The 23,621-nt window shown below is 35.0% G+C and overlaps 1 protein-coding gene across 9 annotated transcripts in view; it reads right to left on the reverse strand.

The window, feature by feature from the left end:
- mark3a (MAP/microtubule affinity-regulating kinase 3a) overlaps window positions 1–23,621 on the reverse strand; it is a 114,774-nt gene that overhangs the window by 35,747 nt on the left and 55,406 nt on the right. For all 9 annotated transcript variants that reach the window (XM_052010377.1, XM_052010396.1, XM_052010431.1 and 6 more), the window contains exons 4-11: window positions 22,775–22,823; window positions 18,969–19,034; window positions 16,761–16,831; window positions 14,602–14,658; window positions 12,331–12,567; window positions 8,069–8,188; window positions 3,429–3,531; window positions 403–515 (exon numbers count right to left, since the gene is read on the reverse strand). In XM_052010377.1, coding sequence (XP_051866337.1) covers window positions 403–515; window positions 3,429–3,531; window positions 8,069–8,188; window positions 12,331–12,567; window positions 14,602–14,658; window positions 16,761–16,831; window positions 18,969–19,034; window positions 22,775–22,823 — 816 coding nt within the window. The remainder of the gene's footprint in view (window positions 1–402; window positions 516–3,428; window positions 3,532–8,068; window positions 8,189–12,330; window positions 12,568–14,601; window positions 14,659–16,760; window positions 16,832–18,968; window positions 19,035–22,774; window positions 22,824–23,621) is intronic.

The following is a 23,621-nucleotide window of genomic DNA, read 5'->3' on the forward strand; positions in this document are numbered from 1 at the left end:
TAGGGCAAGTGGCATTAATTTGAGTATGATTACTTTAATGGTACTGGCCTTTGCTGAATCAGAAGATTGTGGACTCACCTTAGGTTAACACATTACAGAAATTACAATCTTTCAACAAAATAAATAACCAGCTGGTTCTCTGAGGTGGACAATGTTCCTAGGATAGTACCTGAGAAGAGCTGGAGTGTTCTTCTGGTGTCCTAGCCAATGTTTGGCCTCAACAAATATTGGAAAAAAAATCTTATTGCTTTTGCTGGGACATTGCTCTGCATACATTTGCTGCTGCTTTTCCTGATCCTCCACATTGTAAATACTATGTTAGCCACAAAGTGATTTGGAAAGTTTCAAATTCGTAAAAGATACTGTATAAAGGCAAGTTTGTTTTCCTTACTTATTACTTACCTCATTAGACTTCCGTCCCAGCAGCAAATATGTTGCCGTTATTTCATCATATTTCATTTTTGCAAGGGACTCCTGGATTTCCTCACGACTATAACCCATTCCAACCATTATCTCTGTAAAATTGAGATCAGATAGCTGTCATGTAGATTGCCCTCAAGCTGATTTGTTCACTCAGCATAAAATACCCAATGGTCCTAGTCCCCACCTAAATCCAAAAATACAGCGATATTTTGGTTCTGCACATCATATTTTCAAAATTAGAAGCAAGGCTTGAAGCAAGTTCACTCTGAAAGTATTAAAAGTGTACTCCCTTAGCTGGATGCAGTGGTCAAACAAGTCAATTGAAAACACAAGAATAGCTGCTACTACGAGGTAAAAAATTGAAATGTACAAGTACAATTACGTTTGAGGTTGAATTTATGAAATATCTTGTCATTGTCAACCAAGCCCAAGCTACTACCTCAATGATTAATGTAGGACAGTTCAGTGGCTCTGTTGATTCTGACTTCCAGTGCTGTCCGTGTGGAGTTTGTAAGTTCTGCTTATGACTGTTTGAGTTTTTCCTGGGCACTCGTGTCTCCTCCCACATCACTAAGGTGTGTGGTTGTCAGGTTATTTGGCTACTGTAAATCGCCCCTAATGTAGGTGGGTGGCAGGAAATTAGGGGGTGGGGGTTATTAAGGGTCACGTGAGAGAGAACAGGCTGCAGGGAATTATGTGAGGAAATGGATTGATGTGGTTGCTCTGAGAGCAGGCAGAGACTTGATGGGATGAATGGTCTCCTATGCTGTAAGGAAATACGATATCTGGACTAAATGGCTTATGCAGAGAACGTCAAAATCATATTTGTGGAAGAAAGTCTATTAGAGTACTAACTTTTTTGTTATTTGTTTGTGGAATGTGAATATTGCCAGAAAGCAGGAAGTTATTGCCTATCGCTTATTATCCCCTGAAAGAAGCAGGCAGTTAACAGTCAATTGGACTTGCATTCAGGTCAGAACAAGTAAAGCTGGTAGATTTCCTTTCCCAAAAGGAAAAGGTATTATGATTTAATAGCTGGATTACAAAATCACATTATTAATGTATTAATAAAGTTCTGAATCCTCAGGACTTTAGCAATAGAGATGAATTTTTATGACAATTTGTTGGTTTAATGGGTACCATTACTGAGGTTAGCATGTGTTTCTAAATTCCAGACTTATTTCATAGCTTGAATTTCGGGATCAATGGTCCAGAACTCTGACTGCTAATCTAGTAATTTAGCCATTGCATTATTGCGCCTCACTATTCATACATTCTTGAAATTAGAACGCTTCTATTTCTAAGTACTGATACCAACTTCTGAGAATAAAAATATACAATATTTGGATTATAAAATGTGAGAAATGGTTTCCATCATGGCACCACTATGAAAAAATTATTTTACAAAGTGAAAGTAAAACTAGATAAATTAGTTTGCCATTTTGAAATCCAAATGTTGAAAATACTTAATAATTCTATTTAGTTTCACCTTATATTTAGCTATATTTAATTAGTTTTAAACAGGAACATAAAGGACATTATCAGATTACGCATTACCAGTCATCTCGTCTTGCCTAATAAGTTGTTTATCAGTAGTAGCAACTATTTAGTCAAGTACAAACTGCAGCGTCCATTACAAAACAAAATTCCACATCTGCTGGAAACTTAAAATATAAACAAAAAGCACTGGAAGTCTCAGCAAGTCAGGCAGCATCCGTGGAGAAAAAAAATCATGTAATGTTTTATGGCAATGACCTTGCATCTCAACTTGGAGGTGTGAAAGATTTATCAATACATTACAAAATACAGATCTAGGGAGAGGGGAGGAAAGAAGAAAGGGCAAGGTCTATGGTAGAGGTGAAGGCAGAAATAACAAATAATAAAAGGAAAATGGCCAAGGCAAAAAAGGGTAATAAAAATGGTAAAGTATACAGAAGATCATATTAACAGAACAATTATTAGTGCTGATGATCACAAAATAAAATATAGGTACAATGGTTAGACTCTGAAGTAACTGAAATTTGGTGTTGGTGCTCATAAGGACCTGGGTATGCTTGTAAACAAATCACTAAAGATCACCATTTAGGTTTTGTAAGTTATTAGGAAAGCAAATGAAATGGTACATCAGCCTTTATTACAAAGGATTTCAGTGCAAGAGTACAGACATCTTGCTTAAGTTATATATGGTCCTGGTGAGATCGCATCTGGAACAGTATGTACAGGTTTATTTTCCACATAATTGTGTTGGAGGAAAGGCAGCAAAATTTAACCAGATTAATTCCAGGGATGATGGGTTTGTCGTACAAGGTGAGATTAAGTAGTTTGTGCCAATACCCTCAAGTTCTGAGGAATGAGAGGTGATTGCATTGAAATGTACAAAATTCAAACAGGGCTTGACAAAGTAGATATGAGGATAATGTTCCCCTTGCTGACTGTCTAGAACCAAGGGTCATCAACCATTCATAACAGAGAGAAGAAGAAATTTTGGAATTTTCTACCTAAGAGGCTTAGATGATGAGTATATTCAAGGCAGAGAACTTTTCTTTTTAGATATTAATGGGATTAGTGCAGGAAAGTGTTGCTGAGGTGGAAGATCAGCTGTGACCTTATTGATTTGCAAAGCAGATACAAGGGGTCAAAGGATCTACCCGATTCCATTTCTTACATACTAAATCGATATTGACTTTAGAAGGTTTTTTTTAAAAGTACTTAATCAAAAGAACAGGTGTTGATCCTTCCACATTTCCTCAGTTTCACTGAAACTGCAGAGAACCAAGGACATTGTTCCGACATAGTCTCTTCTATATTAGAGGGACAAAACAATCTGGCAATTGCTTTGTTGAATGCCTTCAAACTAAACATGGGCCTTTCTAAATAACACTGGTTTCACTATACGTGTTAACTGCCAAAAGAATTTAATCAAATTTCAAACAGCAATATAAAATACTTTTTCAGTATCACAATGAATCAATCAGAAACAGAGCACATAGCTGATTTACAGTTACCTATTCTCTTTGGATCTGCGATATCCAATTCCGGCTCCACGTAAGGTCTAAGTTCATCATCATCATCATGACCAGCATTAATCCATCGGTCTTTCATGATTTGCTGGCATGAGAAGAATACAAATTAAACTTTAATAAAACAAGATAATGTTGTGTTAAAACAAAAGAAATGCTGGAAAAACTCAGCAGATTAGGCAGCAACCGTGGAAAGAGAAACAGTTAATGTTTCAAGTATGGGATCCAAGATTTGGTGATGCTGATAATCCTTCAACTATAATTCTCCATTCCTACCCTGTTCGCTTATTTTTCCCAATCCTTTCTTCCTCTTGAATGCATCACATCTCCTAGTAAACATGTCAATATCTGCTTCAATCACTTGATGTAGCAGTGAACTCTACCTTCTCAACACTCAGTGTAATTGGTCTTGAACTTTTTATCTGATCTATTAGTGGCCAACTTATATTCATTCACTCATGTGCAGAAACTGTTTCAGCACATCCACCCTATCCAACTAACCATTTCATAATTTTAAGCAACTCTATCAGATCTTATCTTTAGTTTCTCCTTTTCAGAGAGGAAAGAGCAACAGGTCATAACAGCTTCATCCTCTAAATTCTGGTAGTCTTGTTGGAAAAAGTTTTTGCATTTTCTCTGGTTTTTCAAAATAATATTTTTGCAGCATGGATGAGAACTGTGCACAGTAGATTTAAGATTAGACAAGGTTATATGCGAATTATCTCTACCTCCCTGATTTTGTGCTTTCCTCTTCTATAATTGAATCCCAAAAGTCTATTGGTATTCATTAGGGCCTGAAGTTCTACTTTAAGCAATGTACTCTAGATTATCCCCATCGCCATTGAACGCTTCTGTTCTTGTGTATTTCTCATACCTTTTAGTGGAATATATTTTTATTGAACTCTCAACAATTTAAAAACTGACCACTATTTAGTCAATATTTTCTCTGGTTTATCTTGCTTCATCCGATTCCTTCAGTTCTTTCCTTTAAGCACCCCACCCCACCCCCCCATTCCCCTCATTTACACATTCAGTTAACTAAAAGATGTGCTTCTAATTATCTTTCTGCTTCAGGTTTCTGCCCCCTTCCTTGATCCAATGGATACTTTTTCCCCTTTTGATCTTTTCACATATTAGGTCAGAAAGGAACATACTTTCAAAATTCTACCTCATTCTTCCCTTCATTTCCTCTCCTCTTTTACTCAAATACGAGTAATATAATTTGATTACATATTTTCCCTTCATTTTCTTTGGATTACATGGTAGTCTATAATGCAAGGAAATTTTAATCAGACTTATTTGAACGTTTCTAATAAATACAAAACAAAACCGTAATGGTAATTTTCACTTTTTTTCTGTTGTGAGAAAATTCAAGAGATTTTTGACAGAATAAAGATCTTCATCGTCAGGTAGAAAGGATTGGAAAAATGACATATAAAGCATATTTTAAAATACTAGTATACGGTATTCCTATAAAATCTAATCAATATACATATACTAATTCTCTGGCTAAAATTTGTAAAATTTTACAATAAATTCTGCTGTTAAATTCTTAATTTTTGAAACTTAACAAATCTGCGCATGTATGAAATTTAATGTTGCAAATAGTAATACTGAAAGAACCACCATCAATTAAAGTAATGTAACTCTAAAAATGTGACTGATCTTTTCCATATGGATTCTGCTTCTGTCACTCTATTTCCTGTTAGTATTATTTCTGATGAAGTTACTCCACCACCTCTTCTTCCTTCCCTTATTTTTACTTAATACATAATAGATTGCAGTATTAGACTGCCAATCCTGATCTATTTGTAGCCATATTTCTATTATCCTTATTACATCTGTTTCTCTGCATCTATTTACTACCTCTGACTCTTCTAATTGTTTTTTGACGCCAGGTACATGTTCGTATAGGCAATTTAACTCCTATTTTTTCTATACTCCTGTTTTATTTAAAGAGCTAATTTATTACTTCTTAAAACATTTTCTTTTCCCTTCTACCATCATGATCTCTTGAAATGTTATAACCTTTGGCCTTATTCCTTACTTTTTGGGTCCTAAAATTATTTTGACTAGTGGTCTTAAATATAAATAGGAAAATTAGAAAAGAGACACCATGGATCTTATTTAATTCTTCAGTTATAAGCAAGTTTTGATGACTGCATAGTTTAAACTTGAATTTTGATGTGTTATTAAAATAAGCGGAGCAGTTAAAAAATGAAAGCAATAATAGCGAGCTGGCACTGAAACATAACACAAACATAACTGTTACCACAGCTCTAATTCCTTATAATTTATTAAGCAATAATTTTTGGTGTTTTAATATACAAATGTAGAATGTCACAGAAAATGGAGATGGTAGATGAAGGAAAAAAATAAAGATTGATTCTATAATATACAAATGCATAATCAAAGTAATAGTGGAGAAAAAGGGACAATGCCAAATTGCAAAAATGAAATTACCAAGAAAGAATGGAATTAAAGGATTAATAATAAAGGTTTTTCCTTTCACATGAATAGAGAATATAGGATCAGAAAAAATTTGTTACAAAATTCCTTGGCTTATTTTTTTTTTGGTATGACGCACAATTAGTGGCTAATATGAAATGACCAACTCAGTGTCATCTTAAATAGAAAAATAACTTCAGTATTCAGTGGAAAGTGTTGATCAGAAAGATTGAAGTCTATTATTTGATCAGTAAAATCATGTTTAATGTTTCAATTTTATCAGTTTGCTATATTTTAGTTTGAATAAATTGGGTGCTAATGACATATTTATGCTTGGCCAACAAATTACAGAAAATCGATACAAGATAGATTCTGTCACAAGTCATATCTCCAGTTTAAAAAAAAGGTACACTATGTTAGATATTGAGTGATGCAAGAGTATTTTAAGCATAGACTCTTTCTAACAGGAAGTAAAAAGTGATAAGTGCAGATTACAAAAGCATTATGTCTAAATGTCTATTGTTTGTGAGTGAGCTTTGACAGTGCCTATTGACTCCAACAGCAATTTATGTTTATACATAATCTTTAAAGATGCTGCACAGGAGCATTATCAAACAAAATACAACATTGGTCCATAAAAGAAGATACACTGGTAGTTGACCAAGAGCTTGGTCAGAGAGACTGCCTCTGAGGCAAGTCATAAAAATAGGGAAAAAGGGTACAGAACTTCAGTGACAGAATTCCAGAGATTAAGGACTTTGTTGCCATGCCAATGGTGGAAAATTAAAAATGAGCATGATTAGGAGGATAAAATTTAAAAAGTGCTGATATCTTGCAAAATATTAACTTTATTTAATCAAAATTTAACTGTAGTCAGCAATCGGGGAAAGAAAAGGCAAACAGAAAATTGTGGGAGTTAAGACACCTGTATTTCAGGTTTAGATTACCCAAGTTTCATGGAAGTAAAACCAGGAGTGCTTTTGAATTGTCCAATCTAGAGATAACAAAAGGAGGAACACAGAAATGCAGGCCCAGGTAGGTACTTTGGTTGGATTAGACAAGTTGGGACAAAGGGCCTATTTCCGTGCTGTTCAACTCTATGAGGTTTCAGCAGCAGATGAGCTGAGGTACGAAAAGGGTAAAGCAATGTTATGGAGGTGGAAATTGGGAATGTAAACGATGCTGTGGATATATCACCTGAAGCTTATCACCAGGTAAAACATGACATAGATTCGGTTTCTGAACATTGATGGGGAGAGAGAAGAAATCAATCACTATGCAATGGAGTTTGTGGCGAGAACCGAAGACAATGGTTTGGATACTCCCTAAAATTTAGATGGAGAACATTTCAAGTCTTCTAGAATGGTCATATCCACCAATTTATTGACAGTGAAGAAATAAGGAGAAGTAGTGGTGAAACAGGCAGTGAACAAAAATCTGGACAAATAATTGTGCATTTTCTGATTAAGTTGCTGATGTGCAGCATGGAGATAATAGGTGGTAGTGATGGGGGCAGTGCGAATCCCTTGCATGAACTAATGGACAAATTTAATTCCACATTTGGAGGCATATACAAGGGATCCGTCCGTGAATAATTTGTCAAATATTGCCTAAAATATTACGTATAGGTAAAATATACAGGTTAAAAAAATCTAAATTTTCATTTAACATCACATGATGTAGAGTTCTCAATCTTTAACAGTTTAACTTTCCATTTCTGAAGCTTTGAATCACACTCCAAAATAAGTGTGCATTTCTCATCTACATTAAGACTTATGACCATATTGAAAAATTTACCATCAATATAAGAATCTATTTAATGGCAATCTCCTATTGCAACTTCACAGTTGTTATGAAAGTCATTATTAAGTGGGAAGCAACAAAAATCCTGGTTATTTTGTATTGTAGCAAGTTTGGTTTAACTGCAATTAAAATCCTATTTTCTTCCGGCTCTGTTCCTCACTCCAAGTTTAATCCCTTTCATCTTGCCTTCTACATTTAAGAATCTGTTTGAATCTCTAGTTCTAAGTATGTTTATGTGGGTGGATATGGAAGCAAAGACGACATGTCTTTTCAAAAACTGATATTGACCCAGCAGCAATTCCTCTCAGGTGACAATATTGAAATAATCAGCATAATTCCAGAAAAACAAAAGCATTCTAATTTGGGTTTCTTACCTCTAATGTACCTCTTTTAGAAGGATTGAGCACCAGAAAGCGTTTAAGAAGGTTTTCACAGTCTGTAGACATGTAAAATGGAATCCGATATTTTCCTCTGAGCACCCTTTCCCTTAGTTCCTTTAACAAACAAAAATATATTAAAAAAAAATCTTAGTGAATACTGTGGTTAATTATAAAATTTTGAAAAGCCTCTAAGCTGAGCTCCTATGTAATGATCACTACTTAAGTTTAACTTTCACAGATTTTATTCTGGTGGCACTAAGTTCAACTCTGCAAAATATGGGGACCAAATTCTGCACCTTTCGGGGCTATGACTGTACCTTCTAATTAAAAGCTGGAAACTAGGGTAAAAGCTGGCAGCTCTGAGCTACATTCAGGACTCCTGAGAAAAGGCAGCCCAGAACTTCTGCATTGATCAGAACTACTGGGACATCTGCAGTTTACTGAACTAAGGCTAGGAGACTTGCCTGTTGAACCTGCTAACCTTCAATGCCAATTTTGATATAGTTCCATGAGAAAGAACATTTAATCTTAATAGGGTAGCTGGAAGCCAGCTTTTTGGAGGAAGATCATTCTTGGGGACTGTCTCAACCACGGGTCAACAGTCAGCTTAGATGGCTTACTGGTCAGCTGAAGATCTTGGCTATTGTGTTCAAACACCGAGTTATATGCTTACAAAAGTATGCAATTGGAATAACTGTAGCTGTTTAGAATATAACAGTTAGATAAATGTTTACAACATCTTAATTATCTATGACATTTACATGTCACTTCAGCTTTGTTCCTTTAATAAATCCAAGTGAAATATTCTAGATTAACTTTCAATCAGCAAAACAACATTTTTGCATCACATTAATTTGACATCAGTCTCAGTATAATCAGACTCCCAAGAAATTGGTGAGATTTCTTACCGAATAAACCTGGAATTATTTCCACTGTACCATTAAAAAGGACTGATTAAATGTTTTTTAAAATTAGGAAGTGTTTAGACAGAGTGGTGAAATGTACTATTTCATATGAAATTCAAGAAAACTGCCGACAAAAGGAATTTGAAACAAGGACAGAAAATGCTGGGAACACTCAGCATGGCAGGTCAGGTGTGCTCTTTCCTCCCTTACCACTCCCTGTATTATGGCACTTTCCCATGCAACTACAGGAGATGCAACAGCTGCCCTTTCACCTCTTCCTTTCACGCCACCCAGGAATCCAAATGGTTTTTCCACGTGAAACAGCAATTCACATGCACTGCTTCCAATCTGGTGTATTGGATTTGGTGTTAACAATGTGGTCTGCACAATATTGGGGAAAGCAAAAGTAAATTGAGTGCGTGCTTTGTGGAGCATCTGCATTCACTGTGGGAGTGACCAGGAGCTTCTGATTGCCTGCCACTTTAAATTTCCCCACCCCACTCTCACCCTGACCCATCTGTCTGTGGACTTTACATTGTTACAATGAGGCCCTATGTAAACGTGAGGAACAACACGTCATCTTCCAGCCTCAACATAACATTTCCTAACTTTATGCAACCTGTTCTTCCTTTCTCTCTGTATAAATAACAGTAATTTTTGCCTTTTATAATTTTGGCCTAGTCTTTTCTTTTCACCCTGGTAGTTATGTTCCATCACCTTGCTATTGCCATCACATAATACAGAAAAAGCAGCAGAATCTGATTTCAACTGCTCTATGAATGCAGTTGTTCTCACCCTATCAGTTACTACCTTTGTTTTATCCATCCCTCCCCTACTTTCTCTGCTATCAAAAACTAACTTGTTTTCTCTTCTTCCCAGTTCTGACAAAGGGTCTCAGATCTGAAATGTTTTTCTTTCCACAGATGCTGCCTGACCTGCCGAGTGCTTCTAGCATTTTCTGTTTTTATTTCAGATTTCCAGCAGATTTTTTGATTTCATTTACAAGAGAAACAGAGTTAACGTTTCAAGTGGAAGATGACTACTCAGTAAGTCAGGCAGCATGTGTGGACAGAAAGGTAGAGTTAACGTTTTGAAATGTTAACTTTACTTCCCTTTTTACAGATGCTGCTAGACTTGATGAGTATTTCCATCACTTTCTGCTTTTATGACTATTAATTTCTACAATGATTTTCATCATCTGTATAATTCAACCTGCTGTCAAGCTTTCAGGAAAGCAATACACTAACCTTAAAAAAAACAGTTATAAAGAAATATATTAAAGCAGCAATATATTGATTCACCAATGTCTGTCAATCGACCAAAAGGAGTAATTGTAACACCTGCTGAAGAACTAATACAAACTGATTTTGCAGAAAGAGAGGAAAATAACTCAATGCTAGTTTTCTCCTTTTCTCCATACTTAAATGCCCCAGTTCTGCCCAACAAGTTTATTTTTGAAGTGTAGTCATTGCTGTAATGTAGGAAATATACATCCCAATGTGACCAAACAAACAGAAATAAGGTACAATTTAGGTAAGACTCTTAAACAAGGGTGAGGATATCATGGAAATTTCTCTAGTTCTTATTCTAATGAGATTTTCTCTTTGACTTAAGAATCAGAATTAGGTTAATTACCATTGACTTGTATGTCGTGAAATTTGTTGGTTTTGCGGCAGCAGTACAGTGCAAAGACATAAAATTAAGGTAAATTACAAAATAAATAGTGCAAAAAAAAAGGAATAACAAGATAGTATTCATGGATTCATGGCCCGTTCAGAAATCTGATGGCAGAGGGGAAGAAGCTGTTCCTGAATCACTGAGTGTGGGTCTTCAGGCTCCTGTACCTCCTCCCCAATGGTAGTAACGAGAAAAGGGTATGTCTCTGATGGTGAGGGTCCTTAGTGATGGATGCTGCCTTTTTGAGGCACTGCCTCTTGAAGATGTCCTCGATGGTAGGGAGAGCTGTACCCATGATGGAGCTGGCTTAGTCTATAACCATCTGCAGCCTCTTGCACTCGTGCGCATTGGAGCCTCCATACCAGTCAGAATGCTCTCCACCGTGCATCTATAGAAATTTGTAAGTATTTGGTGGCATACCAAATCTCTTCAAACTCCTAACGAAGTAGTCACTGGCGTGCCTTCTTCGTGATTGCATTAATGTGTTGGGCCCAGGATAGATCCTCCGAGATGTTATCGCCCAGGAACTTGAAGCTGCTCACCTTTTCCACCGCTGACCCCTCAATGAGGACTGGTGTGTGTTCTCCTGACTTCCCCTTCCTGAAGTTCACAATCAATTCCTTGGTCTTGCTGATGTTGGGTGTGAGGTTGTTGTTGCGACACCACTCAACCAGCCAGTCTATCTCACTCCTATACACTGCCTCATTGCCATCTGAATTCTACCAACAACAGTGGTGTCATCGGCAAATTTATAGATGACGTTTGAACTGTGCTTGGCCACACAGTCATAAGTGGAGAGAGAGTAGAGCAGTGGGCTGTGCACACATCCCTGAAATGCGCCTGTGTTGATTGTCAGAGAGGAGATGTTGTTACCAATCCGCACTGAATGTGGTCTCCCGATAAGGAAGTCGAGGATCCAGGTGCAGAGGTATAGCCAAAAGACAACATCTCCAATAATGTAGTACTTTCTCAGTACTTAAATAACTGCCAAGATTATGTCTCTGGAATGGGTGTGAACTTACAAACTGAAGATTCAAATGATAGTAATTGAAAACCAAAATAACCTAAAGATTCTGGAAATCTGAAATAAACAATTCTGATGAAAGTCATTAACCTGAAAATTAATGCTGTTTCTCTCTCCATAGACCTCTGCCTGACCTGTTGAATATCCTTGGCACTTTATGCTTTTAATTCAAATGATAGTGCTGTAACTGAATCACATAAAACACAGTCACACTTGACATGGTGAATACTAAAAGGCACACGTTTTGATATCAGTTGAGTTAGGTAGAAAACTTGGCCCTATAACCCAGTTCTAATAAATAACATAACTTTTAAACTTCCATATTATTGAAACATATCTTCACTGGATGTGGGCATCGTGGGAAGACTGGCATTTATTTCCCATCCCAAATTATTCTTGAACCGAGTAGCTTGTTTGCCATTTCATTTGACGTCGAGAGTGAGTGTATCCATTTAGTTAATTTTTTTTCAGACTATGTGGTAAATAGAACATTTGAACAAAAGGCCAGATAATGAAGTAGAAAGTATTGCCAGAACAATCAAATAATCAGTATGTTTAATGAAAATCTGTCAAACTGAAAGTTGATGAAACTACAATAAGGTGACATATTTCATAAAAAGAGAGCTTTAAACATCATATGTGCAAGTTACCTTCAAGTTCTGTCCATCAAAAGGCAATGAACCACTGACTAATGTATAAAGTATAACACCTAAACTCCAAACATCTACTTCAGGCCCATCGTATTTCTTCCCTTGGAAGAGTTCTGGAGCAGCATATGGAGGACTTCCACAGAAAGTGTCCAGTTTATTGCCAATTGTAAATTCGTTGCTGAAGCCAAAATCCGCTATCTTAATATTCATATCAGCATCTAATAGTAGATTTTCAGCCTAGTTAAAACAAAATAAGGCAAATCATCGAGTAACTGAAAACATGCACAAATGTACTTTTCTATGGCAATATTACCTAATCTATTCTGCTATTCAGTTAAAAGTAAACCAAGCAGAAACCTCATTTCTTCACACTTAAATCTTAAAATCACATTAAAGCAACCAAAAAAACCTTTTCTCACTTAATTTAGAGAGAAGTGTATACTGTAGCAAAGAGAACTTTTTCAGATATAATTTCAGAAGTAATACTGATGTACAGATAAAATGTAAGAGACAAGTTTTCAATGACTTCTGTAAAATCTCTCAGAAAAAATAAAGAGCATCCACATTTGATCAGACATTTTCTGTTATTTTGAGCTAAATTAACATTGCGTTCTTTTCAATCCTCAACATTATTTGCAGAAATAGAACAAACTTCAGAAAGCACAGCAACAGGCAGCAAACATTTCTGTAAAATTGAGTATCATTTGAAATATACCAGTTGGATGAGTTACCCATGTTCCTCTATTAGTGGAAATAGAGTTTTATGAAAACTTGTTAATGGTAATAAGGAGCACATGGTTTTGGAAAGATTCAAATTTTTGTAATACAGCATGCCCTTGTGTAACAGCAGTTCAGGCAACAGAAATTTGACCTTTTGGAATTCACAAATCACTACAATAATAAGGAATAAAAAATGGTTCTTATGGGATTTCTGTGAAAAAAAATAAAGTCCATACAGGGAACTGAACTAGTTTATCAAGGACAACAATCGTTGGCTGCCAGTTTAAGGGATCGGTTGTGGAAACTGGCAAGGCAATTTCTTCACGTGATAGTTGCACAATGACACTTTATCAGACAATGTAACATTTGTTTCTAATTAATTTAAACAACCCTTTCTCTTCTGCCAACAACACAATCAGAATTCCCTTGCCTGAAGACCGCACACCCATGGGGTATTGTTAAGAAAAAAAACTTCTCATTGGAACACACCTCCACTTATAAAAAGGGATAAAAAGGGGTTCATATTACGGAAAATCACAATATGGACTGCTCTAGGAACACAGCTCCTACTGGAGTATAATGTTCTGGGCAGAACATAACCTGTACACAAGAGACAAGCTTTGGCGAGAGAATGCTGCTTGATGACACCTTCATCTCTCAGATTGAGAATAAACTAATAGGGCTATAATTAGCCTGATTGGATGTGCTTTTTTTGACACTCACTGGCCATTTCTCATTTTTCACTGGCCAGATAACAGTATTGCAGCTGTACAACTTAACCAGTGTCTTAACTGGTTCTGAGGCGTACATCTTCATTATTACAGACAGGATGTTGTCAAGGCTCAAAGCTTTTGGCATATCCAATTGTCTCATCCGCTTCTTGGTAGAATATGGAAAAGTTTGAATTTAAGGATGAATGGCTTCTGTACAAGTGGGAGCTTCAGGAGAAGGTTGAGAGATAGATCATTCACTTGGCTTTTCTGGCTGATGACAGTTGAAAATATTTTAGGTTATATGATTGTGAATGGGTACTTCTGATTGAAGATAGTTGAAAATATGGGTGTGTTCATGCATCCTTCTCTTCAGCATCCCACCATTTGTAAGAGTGAAACTTGGTTTTGATTTGCTAGTCCCGGATCATGTAACTTTGCTTCAGCATGCTGCTTCTACTGTTTAATATACACGTTGTTTTATATTGTGGCGTCACCAAGTTGTCTAGAGAGAGAATGTGTACCCCAAATTAAAAATACAAATTCCACTGTGGGTGATGATCCATTTGGAGGCAGTGGATTATTGCATCCAGCAAAAATTAGTTACACCCTTATAACAAATTACAAACAGCTCAAAAAATACGGAAAAGGCTGAAATTGAATTTTTCAATAATTATTGCATGTAAATTTTTATCACTTTTAAATACGAGCTGAAGAGGAAAAAAACAAGTCAATTTAAAGTTTTTACTCATTAAAATACAGAACTTAAGAATCGTATTTCACTCAGTATTTAACAACAAGCAGATCACTTTGCATGTGAAGATAAACTGGTAGGACCTACCTTAAGATCTCTGTGTACAATTTGCTTTTGATGACAGTACTGTACTGCTGATACTATCTATTGCAAAAGAAAAACAAGAAACATGAGTAATCTGTTTCTAACAGTTTCTTATCTGATTCAATTACTGTTGATGTCCTTTATTCTGTACCCTATCTAATCAAACTGATATTTTGGTAAGTTATACCCAGAGGTGCTGAGGAGTAATAGATATTCACTTTCTAAATAGAATTCAGAATATTTTAGGCTAATTACTTTTAATATTTCTTGCTCTTAGATAAAGAACTGGAGCCATCAGAGGACAGAAACAGGAAAATTAGTACAGAGGTAGATTTCCCACAAATAAGAGAGAGAAAAATAAAATCTTTGGAAAATGTTATTGTGCCAGGAAATAAGCAATCTAACACCTTCAGCAAAGATTAAACTATTCAATGACCTGTCGACCTAGATAGGACTATATAATATATTCAATGCATTTTCAGATGTTCAGCAGGATGAATAAAACATCACAGAAAGGCTAGAGAAAACAGGATGCAAAGAGTAATCTAAATGTAGTTCTGCATCTAGTAAATTTGGCAGGAATTTCAAGTAGAAATTCAGAGAAACAAAACAAAATCCAATGAACAAGTCTTAATGTGGAGAGGAAATTATAATGTAAACTAGGCAAAGAAATTTATAAGGTGGAAATGTACTGCATTAATACTAAATTCCAATATTATAGTCCCAACATAAATTTAATAATTAGGGCAACGCAACACAAGAGTAGGCACTGTGAATAAAAGCAGGCTCAACATTGCCTATGTTGAGCACTTCAAAGCTGAAAAAAAAATTTCAGAATATGGTTCATCACTGAAATACTGGTTTCTCACACTAGAAAAAAATCCCAAACTGCTACATAATTTATTGGGTGGTTCTGCATTCAAAAAGACAATAATGGCAAAATTATAGATATGCTAATTAAGGTGCACAGAATAAGTGAACCTCAGTTTTACGTACAGTGTATACTGTTTCTGCCGAATATAAAGTTTCAAATAAATCTTTAGAGAAACAAGGTTAAAAAAAATCCAATGAACAAGTCTGAAGGTAGATAGAATACAAGAAGATACAAGATCCAAGCCCTGAACAATAGAACAGGCCCTGGATAATTGAAACAAAGAAATAAAAATGCAAGGAACAGTAAGTAGGTTAAGCTGTATTTACGTAGAGAACAGATGCTGATGTTTAACATTTGGATACTTCATCAGAATGTTCTCACTGAAGGTCCATATCTGGAATGTCAAACTATCTGACCGCTTCTGACAGCCTAATTTAGTATTTCTAGGATTTTCAGCTTTTTCTTAAAACTAAGAACAAAATTCTTGTCTGCTTAGCTGGTGGCCTTCAGATTCAAAATGGTTGGATTCTCAGATGTTATTAATTAATGAAATGTATAAACATTTCCTCACTTTAATCTGCTACTAAATTTAAAACTATTTTTTGTGCTCAATGAACATTCAAATATCGTTAAATGCACAGATCATTTATCCAAAATGTCACAAATATTAACTCAGTGATATACTGTTGCAGAGCTTCCTAATGGTCAACAATTCATTCTACGCTTTAGGTTGTTATAATTATTAAGAATTCCTTTTGTAAGAAGGGAAATTACCTTTCGTGCCAGAATTGTCATGAATGAAATAAACAGAAATCAACTTTGATACATTCTTTTGCAAGCATTAACTCTCATTTTCCTACTAGAACTTAACATTTGCCTTTGCATCTCTCACCATTGAGCAAATAATGTGTGTATGTATATATTATATGGATATTACATACACATTTTATATACAGTATATATATATATATACACATACATACACACACACATATATACACACAGTATTTTTATTTATATATATATATATATATATATATATATATATACACACACACACACACACACACACACACACACGCCCAATTCTCCTGCCGTGAATATGCAGGAGTAAGCTACCAACCTACATTTTGAAATCAAGATTAAAAAAAAAGAGCTGAAGACTAGCAGTTTAGTTATTGTTCTTATGCACATACCTCTCTTGTTTATTTTATTAGTCAAATACTCAATTTTTTTTCAGATTTAGTTAATTTAGTACAGCAACAATAAAAAAAACCACAGTATATACCTGTCTAAATTTAGCTCTAGCCTCCTTTTCCTTCATTCTTCCATGAGCTACCAAGTAGTCAAATACTTCTCCTGTTAAAAAAAACAAATTAAAATTCCAATAAAATACTTAAAACATATACAACTTTTGTTAATCAATATGTGTAAAAGACAATTGCAGCAGTTTTTAAACATTTCATAGCCATTCTGGTTATACAGTAGAGAAATTGAACTCTTTTAATAATATGTTCAAGAATTTTGCATAAACTATGCTCTTGTTTTAATTTCAGCACAATATTATGGTTAAAATCATCTGTTATATATTAATCTTAATTAGATATCATGAGCTTATTACTAGGATATATTTTCATAATTTACAACCTCCAAAGACAAGAGCATCAGATTCATGGGTATCCTAAGTTCTAGTTCAAATTGTGAAGTATCCTAATTTGTTCATGTTTTGCTATTGCTTGAATATCACGGTTCAAGTCCTGGAATGTCAAACCTTCAATGATCTTAACCAGGGATACTTCCTTTACAGGATATCTCCCTCATTTCCTCTTCCAGAATGTATTAGAGTCCATTTCAATTAGCAATTAGCAGAACTAAGTCACATTGAAATAAAACTAATGTCGATTGTATGAAAGGAAAATAATTAAATTGCCTTTCAGCTAAATGGAGAAAACTCAAGTCATCTGCATTCCTAATATAGATGGTGGAGCAATGAAACCCGAGGATACTGTATAACTTGAGTACTCAAGTATATTTACTACATGGACTGTAAGTGGTTAAAATAAAAACAGCTCAACAATACTAAATTCTCAAGAACAATTAAACAGAGGCAATAAAATCCCGACCATGCTATAGATATCCAAATGCTAAGAATTTGCATAACGAAATTGACAGCAAGTTCTGGAGTCTGCACATACAGTATATGGCATAACACAAATCTAGAAGCTGCTGACAGTGAGATCCTGCTCCTCCACATGATGCTTTGTTGCAAACTTTGCAGATAAAATCAATACAGAATCAATGATTTAAAATGAACTTGTAGCTTATTTTAAAAAGTTGTATTAATCTCACTGTAAAAATGATCAAAAATATCAAGCTTTGTTGAAGTATAAATGAGTTTAGCCAGCTTACATTGTTGAAAAAACTCTCTAAATGAGTGTTAACTTAAAAAAAAATTCAGCGAGAAATATATTTTATATAATCTGTTATTATCTTAAAATGTTACAATGGGCTTCTAATTTGACCCCATCTTTACATCAGAAACATCATTTCACTTTTTGTAAAATGACTAAAAGTGGCTTCCTGAGAATAAAAATATAAGTTAGATCAAATAAAAAATAATGCATCAGGTTAAGAATTTAGGTTTTGCTGGTCTGAAAAAAAAATGTATGCAGCCGAATCAATTTTTCAGTTCTTGGTTTGTAGCCATGTACTGCTTTCCAAGTGCTCACCCAAGTTTTTTTTAAATGCAGTAAGAGTTTCTGCCTCTACCACCTTTCAGTCAGCGAGTTTCAAACACCCAACAACTTCTGATTAAAACATTTTTCCTCTGTCTCTTAATATTTTTATAGTTTAGGGTTACGATTAATTTATGCCCTTGGTTATTGTCATGTCTGTAAAAGGAGAGAGTCTTCCCATTCAATCTAATGAGGCCCCTCATAATTCTTGTCCATCAACGTCCTTTGCTAGATTCTACCAGTTCATATTAATTTAGCATAACCATGGTTCACTTGACCACCATACTGGGTATGTTTTTTTAGTCCATCTATACACCTGTTGCTCTTGATCAGGCAATTATTGATTCAAGCAATGCTAAATCTAGCATTCACGATTTGATCCATACGCTGCAGTAGAGTTGAGGGATTCTACAAAGATACAGATAAAGCTCTTCAGATGAAGTACTCACACTCTTCCTATTCTGATTGTTGGGAGTTATAATCAAAATAGCGTGCCACTATCCAACAAGAAAGTTTTTTTTAAGTGTTTGTGGCCAATATATCCAACAGCAAAAGCCAGCTGAAGACAGTTCAACTATTCATTTCAGTAATGTTTGCAGAGAGTTACACAAGATTGCAAACAGAATATTGGGCAGATGTATTTCATTGCACGAAGACCACTGAAGAGTTTTATATAGAAAAAAATGCTTCCTTATTGAAGTCAGAAAAATACATCTTCATCAAAATAAGATTGAATAGTACTTCAGTTGAATTTTACTTACCTCCACTCGCATATTCCATCACTAAATAGAGAGTCTTTTCTGTTTCAATAACTTCAAACAATTTCACTGAAAGCAAAAATGAAGAACTGGCATATTGATAAGCATAGATAAAATTCAAATTAACACATTTCTGAACAATATTCAAAATAAAGCCATATTAACAGGGCGCTCAAAGCTAATTAACATATGAACAAGCGATGAATACTAGTTGTAAAAGGAGATAATTATAAATCCAATTACTAATTGTTGTGAATTCAGTTATTAATTATTAAGTCGATTTATTTCCCTCTTCCCACAAATTCCTTGTTGAATTAGATGGGAGATTCCAATGTAGCCTTGTCAATCCTGTCCTCAACAGGGATGCTATATACAAATGTGAAGTGAGGGAACCAAGGTTGGATCTCACACTTAATTAAAGATGGGAAAAGTCAAATGTAGTGTCTCTACCAGGATGCTACAATGAAGCAGTTTTCTTAAATATTTTAATTGCAGCTTTGTTTACCTGCTTTGTTCTGAAATTAGTAAATTAAGGTAATTAATCTACAACAGCTTCAAATATACAGCTAGGTTTCAGAAACAGTCGTCTCTGATTAAAGCAATGAGACCAAGTCTTTGAGTGCAATACTATGATCGCATGCAATTTCTGTATGTTAATGACTGAGTGTATCCTACGATTGAGTGACAGTATTGCTTAGTTTTGAAAGATGCCTTTTTTATTTGCTTTGTCCCAGTTTCACATTGGATATATCTCAGTTCAGCCTGTATCAATCGATGTCTTCATCAGGGGATTGGATTAAAATCCTCAGAAATTTGTGTGTTATGGGCTCTGGGTGAAGAAGTGCTGTGCATTTTTATATTTTTCTGGGCAGATGCAACTTAATTGTTCTGTATTCAAGTGAAATCTGCTGCAGCAGTTTTCTCCCATTAATTGTTTTCATCTTGAATATAAAATGATTCCTGTTTGTAGACCAATTCATATAGACTATTTTAAAACTAAGATGGCAGAAAAAGGCTCACACCAATTTCAGGTGAGTAATTTACAATATTTGGTACACCATCATATTTATATGACTATGGCCAAACATCAATTTAGAGGAAGCGAAACTAATGTATCATTGTCATCTTTCAGCACAGAAAGCCCTAATATCACAACAGTGTTTACTTTAAATTACCAGAGACTGGAGTCAGTGTGTCTGTACAAAAGTTCACATTCACATCTGAACACTAACAACTGCATTGAGTATAGGAAGTCAACCCCTGCTTTGATCAATAGCACCCTACTGGAGGTAAATGCTGGGTTGTATCTGAGAAATTACTGTATGCACAATAAACTGTCTTTTACACAGATGAAGTAAAAAGTAACAAGTGATTAAATAGACACTCAACAACATTGTTACATTTACATGAATTGCACTGATTTTAAAAACAATTCCGAATCATTTGCTCCATTTCATTTCTGTTGTACAGAGAGCAGTGGCTGACATTTAATTACAAGAACCAATATATTCATCACTATAGCAATTTTACCATGAGATTTAGCAGCGCCTGCATCTATACTGCAATGATCAATTATCTGACCAGTCCCATTGACAATATGCAGCCAATGGGTGCTTATCTACTCTAATATCAAAAATGTTATAGATTTTACAAACGAGAGAGAATATCAACTCTATTTTAAAGTTTGCATAAATATCTTAAGAAATCTGACACTTAATTAGTGTGCTGCACTTCTTGCACAATTTCTTGGACATGTGGAAAAACAACCCAATGAATGCAATTTATGCTAAAGAAAGATAAAAGCAAGTTGCACCAGCTCACAAAGAATATCACTTTTTTAAACTGTACACCTAAAGGTCAAAGTGTTTTGGTGAACAATTACATAATTTAGTAGGTTTATGCTCACAAAGTTCTCAATGCAGTGACCTGGACATATTGATGAATTTATCAAAGAACAAAGGTTCAGAAGTTCTGATGACTTGAAACATTCAGAGTTTCATTTTCCACAGATGCTGTCAAATTGCTGAATGTTTCCAGCACTTTATTTCAGATTTCCAGCAAGGTAAGGAAGACTAGTCTCAAAAGGTAAGTGATTTGCAAGTAGGAGACCACCAATGGGTCAATATTAAAATATCACTTTCAATTATCTTCTTTCCTTAAAAAAATGTTAATTATTTTTATAACCTAGTTGGGAAAGGAATAAGAGAGCTGCATAAATGGACTGCTCTTCTTTTCTAGTTTATTGAAAATTTATGCCTGTATACAAAGAAATGTTAATGATGCAATGTATATCCATTATAATTTAGTAAAACAAAGTTAATCTTGATGGCTGGGCTTTTAAGCAAATTCTGTTGTATTTTTGCATGTGACATATTTATTTCCAATAATGTGACAATTTAAGAAAATGAGGGCAGCTGCCATAGGTAACATATGATAAGTTCAGTACCTCATTCTTGTTTGAAGTTCGTACAAAAACAAAACAGAAATTCTTGTAATTTCAAAATGGAAGCCTCTTTTTCCAATTGTATTCTTGTCCCATAACCCATTCTCTTCTTTCAATGCAGCTTAACAGGCAGACACAGAATAATGGTCAATGTTACTGAAGCTGCTACTAGCACTGATCATTGAGAAAAGAGGTGAATGAACCCCAAGGTCACATTCAGAGGACTGACAAGTGCAAGGGTTGTGTGAAATGCAAAAGATATAGGGTGACGTGGGTGCAGATCTTGCTGGGACAGGGCACCTCATTAGCTTTTTCTGTACTCTTCACCATAAAATTGCTTTATGCTTTAATTTACTGGAAGTGCAAACATGCTTCAAAGACTCAAAGACAGTGAATCCAGAAACCAAAAGAGATTTGAACCAAAAAAAATCAAGTAATGACTGAGAAGTGTAAATTAAGTGCCAACCTAGCTTCAAAAATAGAAATAAAAAAGATTGTATTAAAAAAAATAACAGACAGAAAGAAAAATAATGATATTTTTAAAATCTGTAAAACAAGTTAGGAATGAGATTTCACCATTTCAACTGTTCAGTTGAAAGACCAGAGAGATTGCTTGCCAGTAGCTTAACAATTATCATGTTATTATTTACCAGAGTTCTGTGACAGGTTCAGTGGACAAATCCAGTAAGTTCTTTAAAAATAACAGGAAGGCCAAGAATATGCAGCAAACTGTTGAGCAGCATGTAGCAAACACCAAATTCTGCACTTTCACAGCTCATAGAGTATGTCTCAACTCTTAAATTTGTTGATGGGAGTTGCACATTAATAAAGCTATCACTGCAATATATAGAAAATCTAGTCCTTATGTGTTGGAAAGATTTTAAGGTGGTAAAGATTTTACATTTTGAATGTTTAGAGGCCAGGTAGCCAGTAGAGATCTATGAGGGTGATCTTCAACCATACTTAATGCACGATAAGGGCTTCTGAGTTATGAATGAGTTGATGCTTAAAGATGCAGGATGGAGGAAGGCTAGTACTCTAGAAAATACTTAAATAATGAGGTTGCTGTTGAATCCAATAGGCAGTATATCAGGCAATGGACCCAAATAAAGTTATGGTTCATCTTAAAAAAAGCTCTTGCTAGACTTGAGTAGAAATGATACAAGCTTTAGTAGCTAGATGCTTATCTAAGAATCCTAACTCAATCATGGGGGAAGGAACTTGTGCACGACAGTTAGGACATGACATTAGCAGCTCAGAGTTAAGGCAAGATAAATTAGTCTAACAGCTTCACTAAAATTTCTTTGACAGGAGAAAAGCATTCTTTGCTAAATTTATTCCTTGGAATTATGTAGAAATCACTTACCTATATTTGGATGGTTCAAACATTTCATTATTCTTACTTCCCTGAAAAGCTGAAAGAAAGAAAGATGTGGTTTAAGAAGAGCATATTTTACTGGGGTACTCTGAATTTAGTGTTCCTTGTTAATTTGATTGTACAATTGTACCATGATACACAAGGATCATTCATCAGCTCTGAAGCTACAGAGAAACAAATTCAACTTTGTTATACATCCATCTGAAGTGTGTGCAAATCTCTCTCCTCAACCCTAATTAACTGGCAAAAGGAGCTTGTTTCTTGGATGTGGAAACCCATTGCGACAAGATGAATGCAACAGTTTGGGATGAATCTCCCAGAAATCACGGCACCATTGTACCAAATCTTAGACACAAAAAAATTTAGAAAATTAGTTTTGAAGTACAGTGCAATCAATGTACAATTTTGAACATTTTGTAATTCCATCAAGATTGGGACTCTACTGAGTATGATTTCTCCCAAGACTGATATGGTGCTATCAAAATCATTTCATATATTCATTTTACACATCAAATACAATTCAGCCACTGGGTATACACATATATTGTTAAAGGTTAATGTTATTTTGTTTTGAATGCATGTCCCTGCCATTTCTCATGAAGGTCATTCAGCAAGTTGAACTGTCCTTGAGAAAATTTCAAATCTCACGTATAAGCCTCTCAGGCCACTCACTTATCCAGTCACCTAACACATATGACAAAAGATTATTGAACTTAAAGCTGAATGGATTTAGAGGAAAAATTGGAAATGCAGTAGAAAATCGTAGAAAATTATGCATATGTTTTGGAGGAATTGCACCACAAGAATAAGTACTGAGTGGGGTGCCTCACTCAAT

The sequence above is a fragment of the Pristis pectinata genome, chromosome 1, assembly GCF_009764475.1.
Source record: "Pristis pectinata isolate sPriPec2 chromosome 1, sPriPec2.1.pri, whole genome shotgun sequence".
Classification (NCBI taxonomy): Eukaryota; Metazoa; Chordata; class Chondrichthyes; order Rhinopristiformes; family Pristidae; genus Pristis; species Pristis pectinata.